The sequence below is a fragment of the Branchiostoma belcheri genome, unplaced genomic scaffold, assembly GCF_001625305.1.
Source record: "Branchiostoma belcheri isolate BF01 breed outbred unplaced genomic scaffold, Haploidv18h27 scaffold266, whole genome shotgun sequence".
NCBI classification, from domain to species: Eukaryota; Metazoa; Chordata; class Leptocardii; order Amphioxiformes; family Branchiostomatidae; genus Branchiostoma; species Branchiostoma belcheri.
In genome coordinates this window covers 112,531-134,165 of record NW_017803872.1, presented here as the reverse complement: position 1 = coordinate 134,165, position 21,635 = coordinate 112,531, and the positions used below count along the sequence as shown (strand labels likewise).

The following is a 21,635-nucleotide window of genomic DNA, read 5'->3' as shown; positions in this document are numbered from 1 at the left end:
TCGACAGTAACTACGGAGGATGGCACCCAGGCTGCTGAAGCTCCACGAAACTCAAGAACACAGTACAGTGCCGACTCATAAATGCCGCAAAAGGCCAGCATGTGCCGGCTTGCCTTAAAAATCGCTATGTACTACCACAAATTCACAATACCAGCTTTGTATTCCTGTGGTTTAGCAGCATTTTTTTTGGCTGGAATTTTTTTTATTTGCCTGTGCATGCACACTAGTGTGAGGTCTTCAGAGGATGTCATCTATAAAACTAAGTCAGTGTGGCCTAATATTGCTACATGTTTGTCGTGGAATTCTACCATTACTGATATCTGTATCTGTATACTCGGTAAGTAGTTTAACCTATAGCATTTGCCTTGTTTAAACCAGTTCTATCCCATACACTGTCAAAATGTTTCATCAACAGCTTCTATGCAGTCTCTTGTAAATGCTAATTGTTTGACCAAGAAAAAAAAACCTAGTAGAAGTACTGATGGTCCTTCATGCCAAAGTATGTCTTCTATACACTTGCTGCTGCTGTGAGAGGTCGAACTTGCCAAATGCTTGTAACTATAAGGCCACACCAATTTGATTTGGTGCTTCCTGGATTTTTTTTAGAAAAAATATGAAACGACATAAGCGACAAAGAAATAAAAGTAAAACAGGCCTAGGCATTGTATGCTAGCCCCAAAAGCTATGTTCTATGGAGATATACCAGGCTGAATTATAATTATGACAATAATTTTTAACTTTCGTCAAACCAATGCATTAATATGGAAAGCTGTAACAACTATAGGAAGACAAGGAGCTTTCTTCAACTGTTAGGCTCAAAATATGAGAATTTTGGAGTTGATTCACAACCAGAATCTTTTTTTTTTTTTTTTTTGCAAATCAGAAAAAAATGAAGTGGGCAAATCCAAGAACCAATTGATTGAATTGGTGTGGCCTTATGAAACGTGCTGCCATGTTAATATTGTGACTTTCTCTTCTTTGACCTCTATTTGCTTGCAAAGGACAAATTTCTAACTTTTTTTTCACTGAGCTAAAATATAGGGCTGATTTCTTTGACCTTTGCATGCAGGTAGAGGTCAAAGGCTGTGGTATATGACAAGCCAGAGAACAAATTGAAAGTAGCTTGCTTAATTAGACTAAGCAGGAAAACTAACTCAGGATAAGGCATGGTACTAGACCAATGGCTCGTATGGTTGCTATGTCAATCATGCTAGTGAACAGATCTAGAGGTGCCAGAGTATTTACGGAATACAGTGCAATTTTATGGAATACAGCGCAATTTTACGGAATACAGTGCAAGTTTACCGAATACAGTGCAAGTTTACGGAATACAGTACAATTTTACAGAATACAGTGCAATTTTACGGAATACGGTACAATTTTACGGAATACAGTGCAATTTTACGGAATACAGTGCACTCGTATTAGTATACAGTGTAATTTTACTAGTAAAATTGCACTGTATACTAATTCCATTGTACTGTATTCCATAAAATTGCACTGTATACAAGTAAAATTGCACTGTATTCCATAAAATTGCACTGGATTCCGTAAAATTGCACTGTATACTCTGGTGGCACCCCTGGTAAAATTAAACAATTGCCAATGGAGTATATCCAATATTGTAGGGAATTGTAAATTGTTTGCCATGTTCCTGTGATTGTGTCAATAAATGTAAAAAATCAAGAAACAAGGTTCTATAAGGCCACACCAATTTAATTTCTTGGTTAACGGATTCGCCGCTTCATTTTTTTCTGATTTGCAAATAAAAATAAAAATCCAGAATCAACTGCAAAATGCTCATATTGTGCCCTGAACAGTTGAAAACAGTCCTTTTCATCCTAGTTGTTACAGTTATTCCATCTTTCTATGCAATGGTATCATTAAAAGTTCAAAATTCATTGTTTAAATTTTGTACCAGCCTGGTGTGTTGACTTCATGGCTCCTATCGTACCATTTTGGGCAATAATAGGATGCCTAGGCCATTATTTTTCTAGAAAAATCCGTTAACCAAGAAATTAAATTGGTGTGGCCTAACCTTGTCAAGAAGATGGCAAAAAAAAAGTTTAGTGCCCAAACCAGATTAAAACTCCCTTTATTATTTAGTGATTGCTACTAGTACTCTGCAGATGTCCAAAGTTGTACAGCATAAGGAATATGATATATATGTGAAGTTATATTTGCTTATAATATTTTAGAATATGTATGGCTAATAATAACACAAGTCACATGACTGATGATGACAAGTGTTGATTTTCCAAACATGGACAAAGCCTTTACAAGTGCATGTACTTAGTTTGCCTGTATTTTTATGTATAAATAATTATTGTTATTTTCAGTAAAAATATTATCATGTGTCGCAAAACAATTTGTAAATGCCCGTTTTTCGTATGACTGTCTCTTCACAGATATGTGTACTTAAGTTGCTACATTGTATTTTTACCAAGGCCTTACCAATGCAACTTCTAGTCCCTAGTTAAGGCAATGTTTGCAATGTGTATGATATACACTCAATACAACATTATACATCATGTTCATTGAAGAGGTGGAATATCATGAAAGCATCTGTATTTTTATTAGTTGCTAAGGCCACACCAATTTGATTTGTTGGTTCTTGGATTTTTTCAGAAAAAACTATGAAGCGACAAGGCGAAAAAAATATTAAAACAGACCTAGGCATCCTATGATAGCCCCAAATGCTATGATAGGAGCCATGAAGTCAACATACCAGGCTTGTTTGTAATTCAAACAATGAATTTCAAACTTTTAATCAAACCACTGCATTGATAGATGGAAAACTGTGACATCTCTGAAAAGAAGGGACTTCCTTCAACTGTTAGGGTCAAAATATTAGCATTTTGGAGTCAATTCAGAGGCTGAAATGTTTTTTTTTTTTTTTTGCAAATCAGAAAAAAATGAAGTGGGCGAATCCGTGAACCAACAGGTTAAATTGGTGTGGCCTACGTTCTATTTGGAATTTTGGGAACTTTATAAAACTATTCTTCAATGGTAAACAATCTAACAAACCAAACTCAGATCTGTTGATGTGTACTTTACTTGTCAATGAGTTACTTTAAACAATGTCTATATATGTTGTGTGGGTGGGAAAGAGCAAGAGGTCAAACCAGTTGTATTTCAACATACCCCCCCCCCCACACACACACATTGAAGAAAATATGCCATTAAAAGTGCATTTGTGTCAGCCTTTCCTTCCTTTGTCCTCATTTTAATGAAGGTAATTACATGTACTTTGTTTTACGGTGATTATAATACATGGTATATTGCTGCGAATAGTCCAACGTTGTATTTTCCATAGGGCCACAGCACATAAACCTTATGGATGACATCCTCCACAGACTTCAAATCGAAAAAAAAAACAAGGTGGGCCGAAAAAACAAGGTTCCTACATTTTAAAATTTTGACTCAATCATTGTACAAATATTTTTGATTCAGTGGGAATATGACATATGCACAGCCGACACCACATATCACTGCATCAAAGTAAGAAACAAAACATTAAATCAGAGCCTTTTTTGTCTCCTCTCTACCATCCACTTTCCGGCATGGCAACAGACACCTTTGCCCATTTTCGGCATGGTAACCACTGTCAGAAGGCAACAAAATTTCTTGTTTTTTTTTTTTTCAAAATTAGACAAAAGACTAATGCGAGCCCTGATGTCACCCATAAAAAGTACTTGCTGTGGCCTATAGATATATACATTTGTAACAGCCACACCTTTCCTTTGCACAATGTCAAGATTAGAACCATCCAGGTATTGTAAAGGAAACGGGAAGTCAGTCAACTTTTTTAACAATGTCCCTCTGTAGAAGGATGGGCTTATCATATCTGATAGGTTTTGTGCCTTAAGGATGTCCGGTTTTATTCATCTTAAGGCCATGTTGATTTGATTATACAGATGACATCCTGTGGGGACGCCAAAACTGATGCGAGCGTGCGAATAAAAAAATTGGCAAAAAAAAGTGGTCATGAAGGTTGTATACTAATATGGCATGGCGAATGATAGACTCTTCTACTTTCTTCACAATATCGTCTTTTCCTTAAGTTTGTACTTTATTTTGGCATTCTATGACATTAGCATTGTTTTCGATTTCCAATACATTTTGATTAATTATAATTAATTTGTTTTGCAATTTATCTGCTCATTTTACAGTTACTTTGTACGATTTACAGTATGGTCGAAAACTTTTTGAAACGTGCGCGCATAGATGTTATAATCAAGTCAACATGTTCTACAATAGAATTTTTGGACCAACTACAACTAGGGATTTCCTGAGACTACCCCTCATGCCTTCTCGGAACTTGAGCCCTTGCCATAGTATTATAATTTCGTGACGTCACTTCCTGTTATTGTGCCCGTCCCTGCATGACGTCACAAGGTGTCAGGACCTTCCCCTGTCTGTCAGAGCAGTGCGCAGGCGCAATGAGTCGGAAAGCTTACTCCTAAGAAAGCTCAGAAGAGCAGTCATCACTTGAACTTCCTCAGCGGTTAGTGCAAGAACGCTGTGACTGAGACTGGCCACCATGACTCATGTACAAGGTGAGTTGATCGAGTTATCTGCTAGCCACTGCCTACGATTGTGCTAATCAGTGTTTGTGTTTGGTGTTTATCTTTTGATAAACTTATCGTCGGGTAAACTCCATACGTGCGAAAATCCACGCGTCGTATCACTATTACAGTCTCCACCAGACTTCTTTTGCAGGCTGAATAAATCGTAGAAATCGACCCAAAATGGTATTAATTGGCAAGAGAAGGTGGCCGGCCATCGACGATCAAATTCGCCAATTAATACCCTTTTTAGGCCGATTTCTAGGATTTATTCAGCCTGCAAAAGAAGTCTGGTGGAGACTATCACTATCAGGCCATAGAACTTTCCAATAAGAATGCTGAGCTTGTTGTATTAGTTAAACTAAGTTCTGTATAATGTCCGGAAAGAAATTACACTGAGAGGACTTTAATATTAACTGCAACTACACAGTCATTCAACACTAGCCTCTACTAAGGCTTCGGGAGGCGGCTGGAAAGAGTAGAAATTGGCCAAAAGATAGATAACATGCCGGGCGCGGACCAACTTCCTTGTCTAGACTAGAGAGTGCGGCGAACTGTACCCTCTAGCGGACCAACTCCCTCAGCATGTTATCTCTCTATTTGGCCAATTTCCACTATTCCCAGCCGCCTCCCGAAGCCTGGTAGAGGCTAATTCAACACATGCATTCTTGTTTTCGACACTGTGCGAAGCTAAATCAAATGTAAAAGACCCCCTGTTGCCCTTTTGGCTTGAGAGTTTGCAAGACTGTGGTTCTTTTATTGTTGAGACGACGCGCGCGAAATCTTGCAGACATGGCGTATTGTTGGCTATTCAGTTTCTTTGAATGGTTTTTGAGAAGGGCACACTGAATACCAAGTACTTCCAAGCTCCTTGGTACCTCCTAGGAGCTTAATTCAAACAGAAAGCTCCTTCCCGATGTCGAGTCCTTTGTACTTCCTTGTCCTCGATGCTTCAACTCGGTCACGAAGTCTTCACACGAAACTTGTCGGAGTCAGCATAACCAAGGAGGTCCTATAACCTCCTTGGAATGACCTTTCACGAGGAAGTTCAATGGAGTTCTAGCCTCCTTCGCAGACTTGTGGGGCGTCCTCGTTATTTTTTTCCGGTGAGCGACGCGGGTTATGCCGCGGAGAGACGGTTTTGCCGCCGTGGGAGTTTGCCAGGCCAGGAAAAGAGGTTTTCGGCGGTCGCAGGAACTCGCGTCGCTCCCAGAAAAAAAATTTAACGCCGCCGCCTCACAAGTCTGCGAATGAGGCTGGGTACTTCCTTGTCTTCGCAGTTTCTTAGTACTGTCGCGTGAGTCTTCAGTCGAATTTTGCCGAAGTCAGCATGACCTTTCATGGGGAAGTTCAGTCAAGTTCAAGATCATGTCGGACGGAAATACCAGATTACCGCCAAGTAAAATGCAGTGACGGCCCGCTAGTGTTTACAACAAACCTGTTATTAAAGGTGCTCGATGCACAACGACAACAATATTCTGGATATGAGGAAATATGTCTGATAGCGACATTTACTGACATCGTTTTGTTATACTTTTGTTTGGTTTGAAATGACCCAAAAACAAGCTATGTGAGGAGTCTCTTTATTTTTGAGTACCACCCATAAAACAGTCAGTTACGTCAGCAACATCGCATTTCGGCCTCACAGATATTACAATGATTCGACTTATGAAAGTAAAAAAAAAAAATTTCCAGGAAATTGACTCAGGTTTACTGCCCTGAAATCGCCTTGGATAAAACGCTGCTTACTAAGAAACCACTGTACTGTACAAAACAAGGAAGTTCCTGATCCTGGTTGGCATGCCTTCAAATCTGTGTCCAAGATCCCACGATACACAGTCTGGTTTCAATCACAGATTCTGAAGTACACTTCTGGAACGCGATAAGATGTTACCGCCGTGCCAGGATAAGTTCACTGCACTGGCTAATGTCATGTTTCCTTGTTGTAGCAATACGTCTTTAGCCTAGCTGGAGTCCAGCCTTGTTAGCTTTAGTCCGCTCCCCGAGATCCGCTACCCTGCCAACAGGTTACTAAGTATTACGGCCCAACTACTCCATCTTGCTATGTGTGTATGTGTGTGTGGGGTGGGGGGGGGGTGAAAGACGTGATGAGACGACTGTCTTCATCCTGTTTATTTTTTATTTATTTGTACAAAAATGTACAATAAGGTATAAACAGGATATTGAAGTAAAGAATTGTATAAAAGGTAAACAATGTACCGGAGGGAGTAAGAAGCATGCAGGGCCTGTACAAGGCCCTCCTCCTTGCAGACTTGACAATTATACTACTAAAATCAAAGAACCCACATATTATAGAAGAAGTGGATAAATTCGTCTCCCATTGTCTCAAAAGAATTCTAGAAGAAGTCAGACCCAGCAAAACTAGCACCATGTATGCTGTAGAATGTAGTGTAATGTTAGACGTAGCCTTTTATACCATTGTATTTTCTTTCTTTCTTCATACATATTGTTTGTAACTGCAATTAGCCCTCCGGCATGTATTTGCAATACACTTTCAATAATAATAATAATGATTGAAAATGAATTAACGGAAAACAAAAATATAGCAGTAATACATATAAATGAATATTATGAAACTAACATAATGCTTGCAAAAGAAATCAATAGAAACAAAGATATAGCAAAGAAAGTTTAGGAAAAAAATCTCTATATCTTATGTCCTACCAACCTCATGGAATTATTTTCTGTTTCTCTGCCATGTTTCCAGGTCTTACCGTTGTATCGGCCCTGCTGCTGTTGAGTAGCGGCGTCACGACGTTTGATCTCGACGTGGGGGGTCTGTGTGACGTGGAGACCGAGTCCTGTGCGTGCGGATCCACCGGTCTCAGCTTCGTCATCTCATACAAGGCGTGAGTCACTTCTGTATGGTTTGGTTGATTGATTGTTTGATTGATTGACCGATTGATTGATTGATTGATTGATTCATTGATTGATTGTGAAACAAGTTTGAACAGTAATATAATACCACAACACAAGAAATTGGACTTACCCAAATTTTTGACTGTACAACTCAAGTCTTTTTCAAGGAATGAGCAATCCACCGCTTCCGTGACGTCACGCAGATAACACACGTGACTCCGTGAGCAGTGGATCATAGGTTGCGGAAAGTCTGTGGCGCCCCCCGTCTCTGTTGAGGGATAGTTGTAATGCCCTGATTTTATCTATTTGCACATATGTAATAAAAGCAAAGTTTCCAAATCAAAATACAACGAAAAAGAAGTAAACATGCGTTTTACTGGGGAAGTCTCATGAAGATCCTTTAAAATCCCAAGAACAATAGGCAAGTCCACGGAGGTCCAATTAATCCACATGTTCAGTGTTTTCAGACCCTTTTTAGCTGGTATTACTAGTGTACTAAATAAAAATAATGCCCTGAAATTACATTTGACGTCTTCAATGGTACTGTATCTGTAGGCTTTGAACAAATACCGAGGCGCGTATTCAATATCTACCCGCAGGTGTGCAGCTTTCTACCGCTGGAAGCCGTACTGCCGGCCGTGCGGTGACGTGAATCACGATGAGATCTGTCCGCAGTACCGGTACTGTGCCGAATGTCGTGACGTCAGGTACGGGGAGTCTGACGGCTGCGCCAGGTGTCCGAACAACAAGTACGGCAAGTTCTGCACACTAGGTCAGTACTACAAATGTTTATAACTGCCTATGAAAAAACATTCAATTTTGATCTATTTTTACCTTCGCTAAGATCATGTTTTCGGTGGCGTTCCTATGTGTGTCTGTATGTCAACACGATAACTTGAGCAGCTTGGATGGATTGGGTTGATATTTAATTTTGGTACAATGTAGGTGGGTAGGTTTTGGCGAGACCTCAAACTTACTTAGATTTTGGGCCCCTTAGCGGCTTGTTATGGTACTGCAGCGGAACTTCCGTTTTTGATTCATATCTCGTGATCTGGACATGCTAGGATCAGGAATTTTGTATGGTAGATAGCTCTTGTGCTAGGGAAGAAGTGACGTGACTAGCGGCTTATTCTGGAACTGCATGTGGTGATGCTGAAATTAGCAATTTGAGGGAAATGCCCGTCTCTGTGTCTTGTACTTTTTATGTTTTTTAAATAAAAAGAAACGTTTTCAGATTGGTGTATATGTATGTAGGAAGATTTGCTTTTGCTTTTAGTTATTTTCTTTCTCATTTTGAATATCTCCTAACAAATATATCTTTGTACATGCTACATACATTTCGTTTTGGCAAAGAGATACCAATAAGCCAACTTAATTAACTCAAGTTTTGTAACGAATACTTTTAAGTTTATGATTCAGTTTAAATACAATTGCTCTTATCTGTGATTTCTACCTTTACCCTCCAGATTGTAACTGCCGGAACGGAGGTGTTTGTAAGCCGGACGGAAGCTGCGAATGTTCCGCGGCGTTTCACGGTCGATACTGCCAGCACGAAGTCGGTCAGTTCTCTGTTCTTTGAACTTATCAGTACAATAATACACGCTTGTAATGTTTTTTTATCAGGCCAATTAGGCCATGTTGATTTGATTATGTGGATGTTGTCCTTTGAGAACCCTAAAATTGATGCGAGCGTGCGAATAAAAAGTTTGGCCAAAAAATAAAGTTGCCTTCATCATTATGAAATCTACGTGGTCATGAAGGTTGAACAAATGACTAAACACATAGAGTATGGTATAGCGAATAATAGAATCTTCATCTTCATTTCTTCACATTTTCTTCTTTTCCTTTGGAATTGATTTTGGCCTTCTACGACATTGGTATTTTTTTTTCAATTACTTTTTTTTCAATATACGGCATATCTTTGCTCATTTTGCTGCTGCTTTGTACGATTTACAGTATGGTCAAAACCTTTTCTTGAAACGGTCATCTATATAATAAATTCAACATGGTCTTAATGACACTGTACATTTTGGAACCTGGATGACACAGCAAAGGTCTGTGAGTTTGAGCAGTTACAATCACTGTTTTGTACTTAGTACTTATAAAGTAAAAACAAATGCCAACAAGACTGGCAATGGTGGTTGCTGTTAGGGTTATTGTTTGCATGGTACTGCCATGATTTCATTATTTTGAGGAAGCCTTGGTACGATAGATACAGTGCACTCCTCCCCTGAGTGTATAGTGAACGAGCCCCGGGGTCACAGAAAGTAGGGCATTTGGGGCAGACAGGTTTTCCCAAGGGTTTCCAGGAATGTGTCAGCAAACAGAGCCGTGAGACATTCCTGTGCACATTCCATGCCTGTGGATAAAATCCTGTACAATTCCTAGAATTCTTGCAAACTGCACATAATACTGTATCATTAGGCTCCTCCCTGAGACGTCGCCAAAAATATTTTTATACTTCTTTCAGCGCCAGAAGTTGTCTGTCGTGATCGGGGGACTCCGTCAAATGGTCAGTTGAGATCAAGGCCCTCGGACAGCTACACGGAGGGGTCAACTGTCCGGTTTGAGTGTAACGGCGGTTACGTCCTGCGCGGTTCCAGCACGTCCCGGTGTGAGGCGTCAGGGAGTTGGAGCCACCCGCTCCCGTCATGTGGTAAGACACAGGGAGATAATTTTGTTTTACTAATAAGTCACAACAAGTAAATTTTATGAGGGCCTGCAAGGGGGGGGGGGTAGTGATTACGAATTACGCAAAATTTTCGCCGCCTATTACGAATTACGTTAAAGTTTCAGAGCTGATTACGACTTTACGATTTGCGGCTAATGTCCAATTACGAATTACGTTGATTTTTGCGGAGGCTGCCTACGAATTACGAAGTCTAAAACGGCCTGATTACGCCTTACGAAAAAGGGCTTGCAGGCCCTATTTTATGGATGACATCCTCCAAAGATTCCAAATTTAATGCTATAGGCGAAAAAAACAAGATTAAGATTCCTACATATTCAAATTTTGAGATAATGAAATTGGTAACAATTTGATGTGAAAAAAGATGATATCATAACCAACAGGTCTTATATTCCTGTATTCAACAGTATTACCTGTCCTTCTAAACAAGACCTTGTCGTACCATCATGTGTATACAGCTACACTGGATATTCATATAGAATATATAGAATACCTATAGATAGAACACCTTGGACTGTCAATACTTGCCATCAAAGTCGAACAATCGTGTCTCAAATTAACCTGAAACATTGATGGGCAAGCTAGCTTTTCTTTTAGGGTGCCTAGTGGGCAACCTGCGAAAAGTACTTCGAACCCTGGAACTTTGCGATCAAAGTTAGCGTGCAACCAAAATATGTTTTAGTTTTCAATTTTAAGACAAAAGGTGTGATTTGTGAACGTAAGGTTCTATCTTTCCTATTGATTTGTTCTACAGTGAAGGTTTGCCGGGACCCGGGCGCGCCTACCAACGGTGCAGTGGTCCGAACCGGGTATCGACAACAACAACGACAACAACCACCCGCGTCTCACCACAACATCGGCAGTCAGCTCACATTTAGGTGCAATGACGGGTATCGTCTGATAGGGGGCGCTCAGATCATCTGTCTGTACGATGGGCAGTGGAACGACGTCCTTCCGACCTGTGGTAAGTTTCGGCTGTGAATATTCTTTAAAGAAATGCTTAATAATGCCATGCATTACAACTCTTTGTGTATTTTTTTTCTGTATACCTGTACCTGTGCAGGCAGCATAACCGCCACTCGGCGTAACACACCAACTTCGCAGGCACGCGGTGCGGCGGCAGATGGCTACATTACGCCGAAAGACCTGTTACACCTAACCTTTGAACATCTAACTCTAAATATTGTTTAAAGCTATCTAACAATGATGCCTCTACCGTACTTGGTAGCAATGCATATGAGTTACCTCTACGATAGTTGTTGGAAAAATGAGTTTTTGAACACTTTGAATATTGGTTGAGAACTTTGATACTTGAAGGTGTTCTTCTGAGCTCGTACTAGTACTAGTAGTTGGCACGTCCACCAGTTTATAAGTCATTTTGTACATCATGCATAGTCTGGGCTTTTTTCGCCTGTCTTTTGATTCGGTGTGGTATTTTTCCGTACTTTGCTTCACTCGTTTTGTTGAGGGTTGAGTTCTTAATCTAAGTAATATGCAACGTCATAGTTAACATGTAATAAATATGCATGTATAAAAGAATTGAATACGTGTTTAATGCCTCTGTAGTCAATCTACATGGTCTTCTTCACAATCATGCTAAATGTTTGAATCGCATCTTTCTCCTCTTATGTAGTACGCGTTTGTTCTTTGCCGGCCATACCACCAAATGCAGTCATTCGAGCACCCCGAGGACGAGACCAGGTAGACGAGGGCGAAGACGTGACGTATGCATGCAACCCTGGGTACGAGCTGACATCCGGGTCTCTGACAAGAAGATGTCAGAGTGACGGAGGATGGAGCTTAGAGTCCCCAGTTTGCAGTATGTCTTTGTCATTTCTTATTTTATCTGAGAAACATGTAACAATACACCCAGGTTTGCTTCACTTTAATAAATAAATCATATGAACATAAAGTCATGTGAAAGACTATCATGGAAGTTCATCTGTGTTGGTCGTAATCATAGTTAGATGCTAAACTTTATTTTAAATAAAAGGATTCACAATGATCAAATTTTCAACCACCACTCTCACCTTCATCAGGATAATTAATGACCAACCACTTCACAACGTGATCTCGCGAGAGTCACGGTTACAGACACGTGACCTTATTCACACGACGTTTCGAGTACGTGGTGTCAGCAATTGGTTAAACATGCCAGGGAGTTTATATCGTCCACCGTCTCTCTTTGAAGTGAACGTTGGATTGTCCTGATATATTTCGCATCCTTTATACCTCTTAAAACGTAGTCCTGTCCAGTTTCCAGTTTTCTGACAATCTAACTCATGTGAAAGACGTTCAGCACCAAGGACGCTGCACACCATTTTTCAGACGACTTTTTTCTGTTCTTGTGTTTTTTTTTTATTTACAATTCAACTTGGATATTACAAGACATGGTGGTGAGGTACTCTAGCTATAGCTAATTTTAAACTCACCACCAAACATACAAATATACAATAACAAAACACATGACAAAAACAACAGGGAACGGCAAATGGGTGGAAATGGATCAATAACTGGTAAGGAAGGACATGTTTTGTAGGCTATGTAAGAGTTAATCTAATACAAACCGTTTAGTATCCGTAACCGTAAGTTTGGGGGATTGTCAAAATGTTACAGTTTGTATCTGGGTGTAAATCGGGTTCTTGTGTTGAACAGAGATCTCTTGCGGCCGGCCCGAAGACGCCCCCCGTGCCGACATGGTCGTGTCCGGGACGGTGGAGGGGGATTCTGTGACGTACAGCTGCCACCCTGGGTACGAGAGGACGCGGGGTAACCTGGAGCGGTGGTGTGTGTCAGACGGGCGGTGGAGTGGAGAACCTCCCAGATGTAGTAAGTAACAGCCAATGATATATAGGTTAACATGTAATCTTAATTTTCAAATAACTTTGTTAGCATTAGCATTGTTTTATGTCTTGGGGTGGTGGGACTACGGCGCACAGATATGTCATTTGTGTATTTAAATGTTAATTGCATTTTGTTGTGTGACGCTGTTAATATAAGTTATAAACTTGAGTGCAGCGCCACACTGTCCTTGTTATGTTTTAACGTCTTGATGAATTAAAAAAAACACTGTAAGTCTATGAAAGGGTGCTAAATAAATTAGCGATGGACAACAGGAAGGATATAGAAAGGCATCCGATGGAGTTATAGGGCTTGGAAACCCGATTTTTCAAATCCAATATTCTAGTCATTTATCTGCATACTGAGTTGAAACCACATTGCCCCAATTATATTGACCCTCGTGGAGCAGAAATTCCCCAGATTCTGATGGAAAATGGTTACTGAAAGGGCCCTGGGCTGATTTTAGGGTACCACACAGAAAATAAAGGACTCATTTTGGGGCTTGTTTCTGCAGTTTTACATACCTTAAGTATGAAATGCTGACTCAAATGTGCTAATGTGAAGCAGTATGTGTCAATATCACAAAAATTGCCTTATTTAGAATATTTCCATTTTTTCTGCCCTGAACTTTCAAAGCACAAATCAGGCGAGGAACATTTATAACAGACATCAATACGATTATGTATACATCAAAGACTATTAATACCTTAGGACTACATGTATTAGTGTGATAAGTAATACGCCAAACTGAACAATTATGTTGATCTAGTGACTCATATACACAGACCTGTACTTGTACATGGGTTAATTCATATGTATCCTTTTGTTCGTTTGAGTGTATAGCTGTAGAATACCTTAATACAAGAAGCTTTCATCACATGATGTGATGAAAGCTCCTTGCTTAATACGGAAGATGCTTTTTTTAAACTACGCATCTCTTGACCAGTGAAACAGTGTGATGACCCTGGCATGCCCACGCACGGCTCACGACTCTGGGAAGGAGAGCCCCAGCGGGAGGGCTCTGCCGTCATCTACCGGTGCAACACTGGGTACGAGCTGGTTGGGGACGAGAGGAGGGAATGCCGGCCCTCTGGGAACTGGACTGGAGAACTGCCACACTGCGGTCAGTCCTCGCATTACACTTTACAACAGTTTCAGTATATCCTAGAACAGCTTTTTCAGCAGAAATGGATACTGCTTACACTGCTTGGCCCATTGAATATATAGTTGTTAACGAATCTTGCGGCAATTTTCAATACCTCTGTAACTGTTGAGACTTGATTCCATACTTTGACGTATTCTATACACAGCAATACTTTTCAATGAATGCGTTCTAGCTAGGTAAATCTAGCGTAAATGACGGCCTATAGAAGCGAGTTTTGTGATTGTGTTGTTTGTTACTGTTTGTTAACCAAGCATAGTTTTCTGGTAATACTGCTATCACATACAGTCAGGTCTATTTGTGAGAACAATTCTAAAAGTTGTTCACTAGCAGTCTAGTGTTCAAGGGTCTCCACTGCAGCTTCAACTGAAACAGACGAGTAGCCTTGTTCTGTCTTCGTTGTAGGTAGTTTATGATCTTTTTAGGTGTACTTGGCCAGACTGTAATTTGCAAGCAGGTCCTAGGGTGACAAAAAACAGTATCAAATTGGCCAGGCAGTATCCAGCCGCCAGAGAGGGTCCAATATGCCACCTTGGGTACTGCCTTGCCAATTTGATACTGTCTTTGGCCACCCTAGGATCTGCTTGGAGATTAACCAAACTGGGCTACAATAATCAATGTGAGATAACATACACTCAGGCACTCAATTACCATTTTCCCCCTACAGTGATGGCAACAACCTGTGATGACCCCGGTGACGTAGGTAACGCAGACCGGAACGTGCTCGGCTCGGAGGCGCCGACGTTCCTGACCGGGACGCGGGTGGTCTACACCTGCCGGCCGCCCTACAGGATCGTCGGTAACCCGGAGAGGAGGTGTCTGTCCAACGGGACCTGGACCGGGCATCAGCCCGTCTGCACCAAATGTAAGGCCAACATAATGTTTATGTTTACTTTCGCAGAAGGAAAAAATATTGTTTTTTCCTTCGCAGAGAGAAAACACATGGTTTTTATCTTCGCAGAAGGATATTGTTTTTGCTCAGTTTCTTCTTCTTCCTCCTACTCTTCTTTTTCTCCTAACAAATAAAGTCTATTTGCCTAAACCAGACGTCTGTCACCATGGTAACTGGTGCTGTAGCAGCCAGACACCCTGTGGTGTTGGGTTATATTATGTAGCAGGACAGAGCTGGAGGGGCTGGTCACCATTTAAATGACTATTAATAATGATAAACAAACAGTAATTTGGTACGCTAGATCATTTGAAGGTGAACATTATACGTTTTCTTTGCAAATGTTCCTTTCAGCTTTCTAGTAAAATATTTCTGGTGCAAAAATGTTACATAATGGATTCCCCTTTGATATCTCTTTACATTCTAGTCGCTGTTTGTGAGGACCCCGGCACCCCTTTGAATGCCATACGGAAGGTCCTACCGCCTGCACAGGGTCAGTCTGGTACACCCAGACGGTATGTGCCAATCTTACTCAACTATATTGAACTGTTGGAGGTATTTTTTAACGCAAAGAGGGAGACGAAATACGAACTAGTATATTTTATTACTCGGGTGGCAAATTGTAACTGTTTGGCAAATGAATACTACCTAGCTAATTTGATATTGTCACAGAAAGAAAACCCACAGAAAGAAAAGATCTGCGAAATACGAACCAAACAAACCATAGAAAACACTTGGACGTTGAGCTTCCTTCATGTATGTAGTCAAAGAATTTCAAATAACTTCCATGGTCTCAAACCATAGTCTTTATTTGAGTTCACATAGTATCATGGTGTAACAAATCTAATGTCTTAAATACATGGTGTAACAAATATAAAAACTAAACTTCGTTCTAAATACAAGCTTTAAATTTAGTCCTTGTCCATGATAAGTAAATAGTAAATGATTTTACTTTACTTTGATTTGTATCACATATTTTGTTTATGTAAACCTTTGGTTACTTGTGTTACATATGGCTAACAACCCTTTGTTACTTATGTTAAATTTTGATTTAAGTTTATTTCCTCTGTCATATTAATGATTTTACTGTAACTGTACTGGGCTCCATTGACAATCAATTTATTGCAAATTAAATGGGATACCCAGCTGTCTGAAGATTGAATAAATAAAATAAAAATAATGATACTTCTGGTTCTCTAACAGGAGGGTTAACAGCAGACTTCTGACTTTCTTCGGCCTGCGGCCCCTGAGTCACGTCCCGGCGGCGACCCCGGACGAGCCTTCGGCGGAGGGGTCGGGGGGTGACGATCCCGCGGGTAGGGACCCCGAGCCGCGCAGTCTGCCCCCGGGGTACCACAAGCTCCACACCCGCCTGGTGTACAGCTGCGAGTCGCAGTTCTACAAACTGTCCGGACCTTCTCAGAGGACGTGTCTGAGTCACGGGCAGTGGAGCGGCAGACAACCCACCTGTTTACCAGGTACGGACGGACGGTCCTGCTATTCAAGTAGCTGTGAGAAAACGTACTGCTTAGGCCATGTTGATTTAATTTAATATGTGGATGAATTTTCGTCCGTTTGCCCCCAAAACGTTTCCGGCCACACTGTTAATCTGTAAATTATGAATTTGCCCCCACATTTACATAATCTATGCTAGTCATTTACATAATTGATATTTTCTGACGTTCTCAATTACGCATGTCACAAGTGCACATGTATCATGGAATGCAGCAGATTTACAGACTTTCCTAGTTAATTATGCAAATTAGCTCCTTATTTGCATCACACCGAAGTGACCGAACTCTAGTTTGGTACTGTTCTCTTTTTTTTTCGCCCCTCCGGTTTGACATTGTTCTCTTTCCCCCTAGTTTGGTACTGTTTTCTTCTTTCGTCCCTAGTTTGACATTGTTCTCTCACCCCCTTGTTTGGTACTATTCTCTTCTTTCGTCCCTAGTTTGCGGCAAGAGTCCTGGTGCCAAGACTCCCTTCATCTTTAACGGTAACGTGAGTGCGGAGGGACAGTGGCCGTGGCAGGCAGCCATACTCAGGAACGTGCAGAACTCTACCGGACACATCTTCTTTTACCTGGTCAGTACGCTCTGTCTTTCAGCACTTAACTTTCTTGGGAAAACATTCAAGATTTTACTTCGTCAAAGGGGATGATTGTACGTAACAGAATATTTGGGGAAATGGGAAAAGTCCAAAAGGTGATTTCCTGTTTAGAGTAGTCAGTTAAAACTTTTGTTCCAACACAGGTAAATGTTCTCACCTAGAGCTTTCAACCAGGCACTCTGGTCTTCTTCAATAAACTGACCCACTGAAACCTGTCACGTGACAGACATCGTTTACCACATACTACCACTATATATCTATACTACTACTATATATCACTATACATCGTTTACCACTTAAGAGAGGCCACGTGACAAGTCCCACTAGATCAGTCTGTTGAAGAAGACCAGAGTGACAAAGAGCTGTTCTCACCTAGACAGTCGAAAGCTCTACGTGAGAACAGCTCTTTGTATTTGAACAAAAGTTTCAACTTTAAACATTCAGGACACTGTTTTTCTACCTTAGGTACGTTTGTAAAGTTAAATTAAAGTTTCTTCCCGCATCAAGTGACGCATAGGGCAGCGCCCATCCCCGTTCCAATTGCCCTGGGCCATACGTAGTATAGTACAGCAGGGGGCTAGTTCATTTCTTAAGCATTTGGTATGACTCGGTCGGGGATCAAACTCACGACCTTCCGAATGCAAGGCGAGCACTAGTACTCTACCCACTTGGCCATTTCGCTAGTTACGTACGCCAGTGCCCATGGTATGGTGAATAATAGACTCTTCATTTTCAGTGCTCAAACCAGCTGTTCCTATGGTCCCCTCCTTTCTGACTTCCTCTTTCCTCAGATCTGTGGCGGCGCTGTCCTGAATGACGAGTGGATCATCACGGCTGCGCACTGTGTGACCTTCCCAGACAGCAGTGCGGTTATTAACCTTGAGAACATCAAGGTCAAACTGGGGAAGTTCTACCGGGACGAGGCACTGGACGACGACTATGTGCAGGAGTTTCAGGTATGAATCTTAGCCATGCCCCTTCGTAACTTAGGCCATCTTGATTTCATTATATGGATGACATCCCCTGAGAACCCCAAAACTGATGCGAGCATGCGGATAGAAAAAGTCAAACAAGTCAAAACAAAAAAGGGTTGCCTTTATTATGAAATCTAGGTGGTTATGAAGGCTGGAATTGATTTTGGCAGAGTATAACATAAATATCGTTTTCCAATATTTTTTGTCGCAGTTTACTTTGCTCATTTTGCAGCTGCTTTGTACGATTTAAAGTATAATAGAAAGTTTATTGCAAATTCATGCCCGAAGGCTAATTGCATGAACAGAAGAAACATTTGTATAAAAACAGATAATTAATACACATAGAACTACTGATAACTATTAAGAAACTACTTGTAGAAAACTACTGGGTTTGACTTCTTTTTTGAAGACAGAGGAAGACAAAGGGTCCCACTTTTTCTGTAATTTGTGGGTTTTCGGATGTTAAGAGGAGAGTAGTTTTCTTTTCATTTGTATATGCGTGAAAGTTTGGGTAGAATTTGGAGACGAAGTCAAAGAGTTCATTTCGTTCATTGCTATAGAGGGTACAATTTGATATAAAATGCGTTTCGTCTTCCACCGTATTCAACGTACAATGTTTGCAAATTCGTTCATACACTTGGAGCTTCTTATATCGCCCTCTCTCAATTTCGAGAGGGTGTGCGCTAATTCGTAATTTACTTATTGCAGAGCGAATGTTAAAATCGATTAAATCCAGGTATTTTTCCATAGAATGTGCCGTTTTACATTTTTTGTAGAACCTTAGCTTACCAGAATCAACATTTAACTTGTGGGAAATAGTTTGTACATACATATCAGAAATCCTTAACCTTAACATGGTGCATATAGATTTGATATCACAAGAAGTGTTACATGAATGGAATAAGTAAGAATAGCCGCTAGAATCTATAATGGAAAATGTTTTTTTTTTGGGGGGGGGCGCAATTTTATTCGCGGGCGAATGCCAACCATAAAATCAAATCAACATGGCATTATCACAAAGATGTACGTATACGTGAATGGTACAGATCCTTATTTGTCAGGTGACAAAGTTCTTGTGTATCTCATATGCATAACCTTCATCGACGACAAATAACATATATATTAGTAAACACTCCCGTGGTGTTAAACAAAACCGTTGACACTAACCAGTCTTTTGCTACCTCAGGTTGATGAGATCCATGTCCATCGGCAGTTTGAACCCTTCACGCTGGACAATGACGTGGCGCTAATCCGGCTGTCCAAGAGAGCCACCCTAACGGACAGGGTCCGGCCTGTCTGTCTGCCTACAAGACAGTACGTACATTTATCCTTACTGTGTGGCGTCTAAGTAATTGCGTTGTAAGGACGAACTGGGGTCTTAAAGGCACCCAGTGCAATTTCGGGACGGCAAGACTGGATTTCCTGGTCTTTTAATGTAGTAAGAAGTTGAATCAGTCACTGGTATCTGTGAGGCAAATGTGATGTCGCTGACGGGAAATGCTTGTTTCGTATCATAGACTGGTTCTAGCAATTTATGGGTGGTGCCCCAAAACAAAGAGGCGCCCCATATAGCTTGTTCCTGGGCTGTTTATAATGCTTAAAGTATGAAATGACGACGAAAATGTGCTAAGAAATGACAGTAAACGGCAGTAAGACTGATGTCCTCATTATATTATTTGTCTTTATTAATACCGCCCTCAAATTACGTTGGATGCCTTTAAATAGCGACATATAGATGGGGCAATAGCAGTCTACCTGACATATTGGCAAAGTCCCAGTACAAAAAAGAGAGCCCGTTAAAATGCCTAAACACGCCAAAAATAAGCCGAAGCCTAAACCTCTGCTTGAAGATTACTAACTATACCATCGATGCTGAACAGGACGGCACAGAAACACCTGAGAGCGGGTTCGGAGGGAGTGGCTATCGGCTGGGGTACCACGGAGACCGGGGAGGTGGCGGCCCAGCTGAAGCACGCTCGTGTGCCGGTTATCGACCCCGACACGTGTGAGGCCGCCTATGCCGAGAAGAACATCGGACTGACGGTCACCAGGAACATGTTCTGCGCTGGGTACGAGGAAGGGAAGGTTAGGAACTACACATGTTAAGTGTTTTGTTTTTTTTTAAGAGAGGAAAGGTGGCGGCTTTAATATAAGTTTTAAAAACTTGAGTGTGTCGTTACCATCTCTTTTGATTACGTGTTGGAATAAAAAAAAACAGAGGAAAGGACATCACCTAACATCAGAATAACATAATGGTACGTTTGTAAAATAATATGATTCAGTATGGCAAATGACAACCAAGTATAATACATGAACGATACATAATACAGGTTCATACACACATAATTTGCCCCATTTACATCGATGCCTCCTATGTTTCCTCGATGTTTCAACTTTGTTGCAGAAAGATTTAAAGACCTACGAAAAATTCAAAATTCACTTTTTTTTACTATCTACTGTGGTATATAAGATATTAAGCTAATAACTAATACGGTTTTGGATTACAATGGTGCCTGGGAGAAGGTTTCCAAATACAATTATTATTAAAACCGTTCAAGAGAATGTCTTGACCAGTTTTTGTAGGTACCAAGATTTGATTTTGTTCTAAAAAATATTAAGGTAGGACATTCCCAAAAAGATGACGGTAAGTATCATGAAAGTTCATCTGTGTTGGTATACGTACGTAGTTACATGTTTTGAGTTAAAACTTTTGGTCCAACACAAGAAATTCTCACCTAGAGCTTTCGACCAGTCACTCTGGTCTTCCTCAGTAGACTGACCCAGTGAAGCTTGTCACATGGCTTCTTTGAAGTAAGTTGAAGTAAATCACAATGATTCTTTAAAAAAATAAGGTATAATTTCTGGTAACAAATGTAAGATGATACCCTTTATGATATATCAACATCTTGGACCGTTGTAAATATTATCTGTGTTTTCAGGTGGACGCCTGTGCAGGTGACAGTGGCGGGCCCATTGTGTTCCAGACGGGAGAAGGGGAGGAGAAGAGATGGGTGTTGGAGGGGCTGGTGAGCTGGGGCAGTCCTGAGGGCTGCGGTCTGCCCATGCAGTACGGCGGATACGTCAAACTCGTCAAATTCGTCCGCTGGATTGATAGTTTCATTTGAACACATGTTCGTGCCACTGGTAGTCATGGTTGGAGATCTAGGTAATAAGATACACCATAAACAGCTACTCAAGCAACTGGATATGATTTTGGAAACGGTCAGATGTTTTGGGTAACACCCACTACATTTAGATCTCACTAAAGGAATGTAGTGGAGGCTACCTGAAACGTCTGACCGTTTCAAAAAATCATACCCAGTTGCTTGAGTAGCTGTTTTTTGGGCATAGTTGAGATTATATGGCCCGTTCTCATTCAAATGTGCAAAATGCTGTCGCCACTCTTTACGACTAGATACGAGCCAAATCACGGACCTCATTACTGCTTTCTTCACTTTCCCACTACACTTACTATGTTTCACGAAAAATGTACCACTAGTTTTGGTTGATGACTTGGAAGAAA

The 21,635-nt window shown here is 40.8% G+C and overlaps 1 protein-coding gene across 1 annotated transcript; it reads left to right on the top strand.

Moving 5' to 3' along the window:
- Positions 1 to 4,473: 4,473 nt before the first annotated feature.
- On the top strand, positions 4,474 to 21,337 carry LOC109472080 (limulus clotting factor C-like). Its single transcript, XM_019771654.1, has 17 exons — positions 4,474 to 4,559; positions 7,297 to 7,438; positions 8,048 to 8,220; positions 8,915 to 9,007; positions 9,919 to 10,104; positions 10,892 to 11,101; positions 11,771 to 11,956; positions 12,793 to 12,966; positions 13,925 to 14,101; positions 14,808 to 15,005; positions 15,457 to 15,544; positions 16,233 to 16,507; positions 16,981 to 17,114; positions 17,930 to 18,094; positions 19,299 to 19,426; positions 19,993 to 20,197; positions 21,052 to 21,337. Exons 1-17 carry the CDS (start codon positions 4,544 to 4,546, stop codon positions 21,235 to 21,237), a joined length of 2,736 nt encoding a protein of 911 aa, XP_019627213.1. The 5' UTR covers positions 4,474 to 4,543; the 3' UTR covers positions 21,238 to 21,337.
- Positions 21,338 to 21,635: the final 298 nt, after the last annotated feature.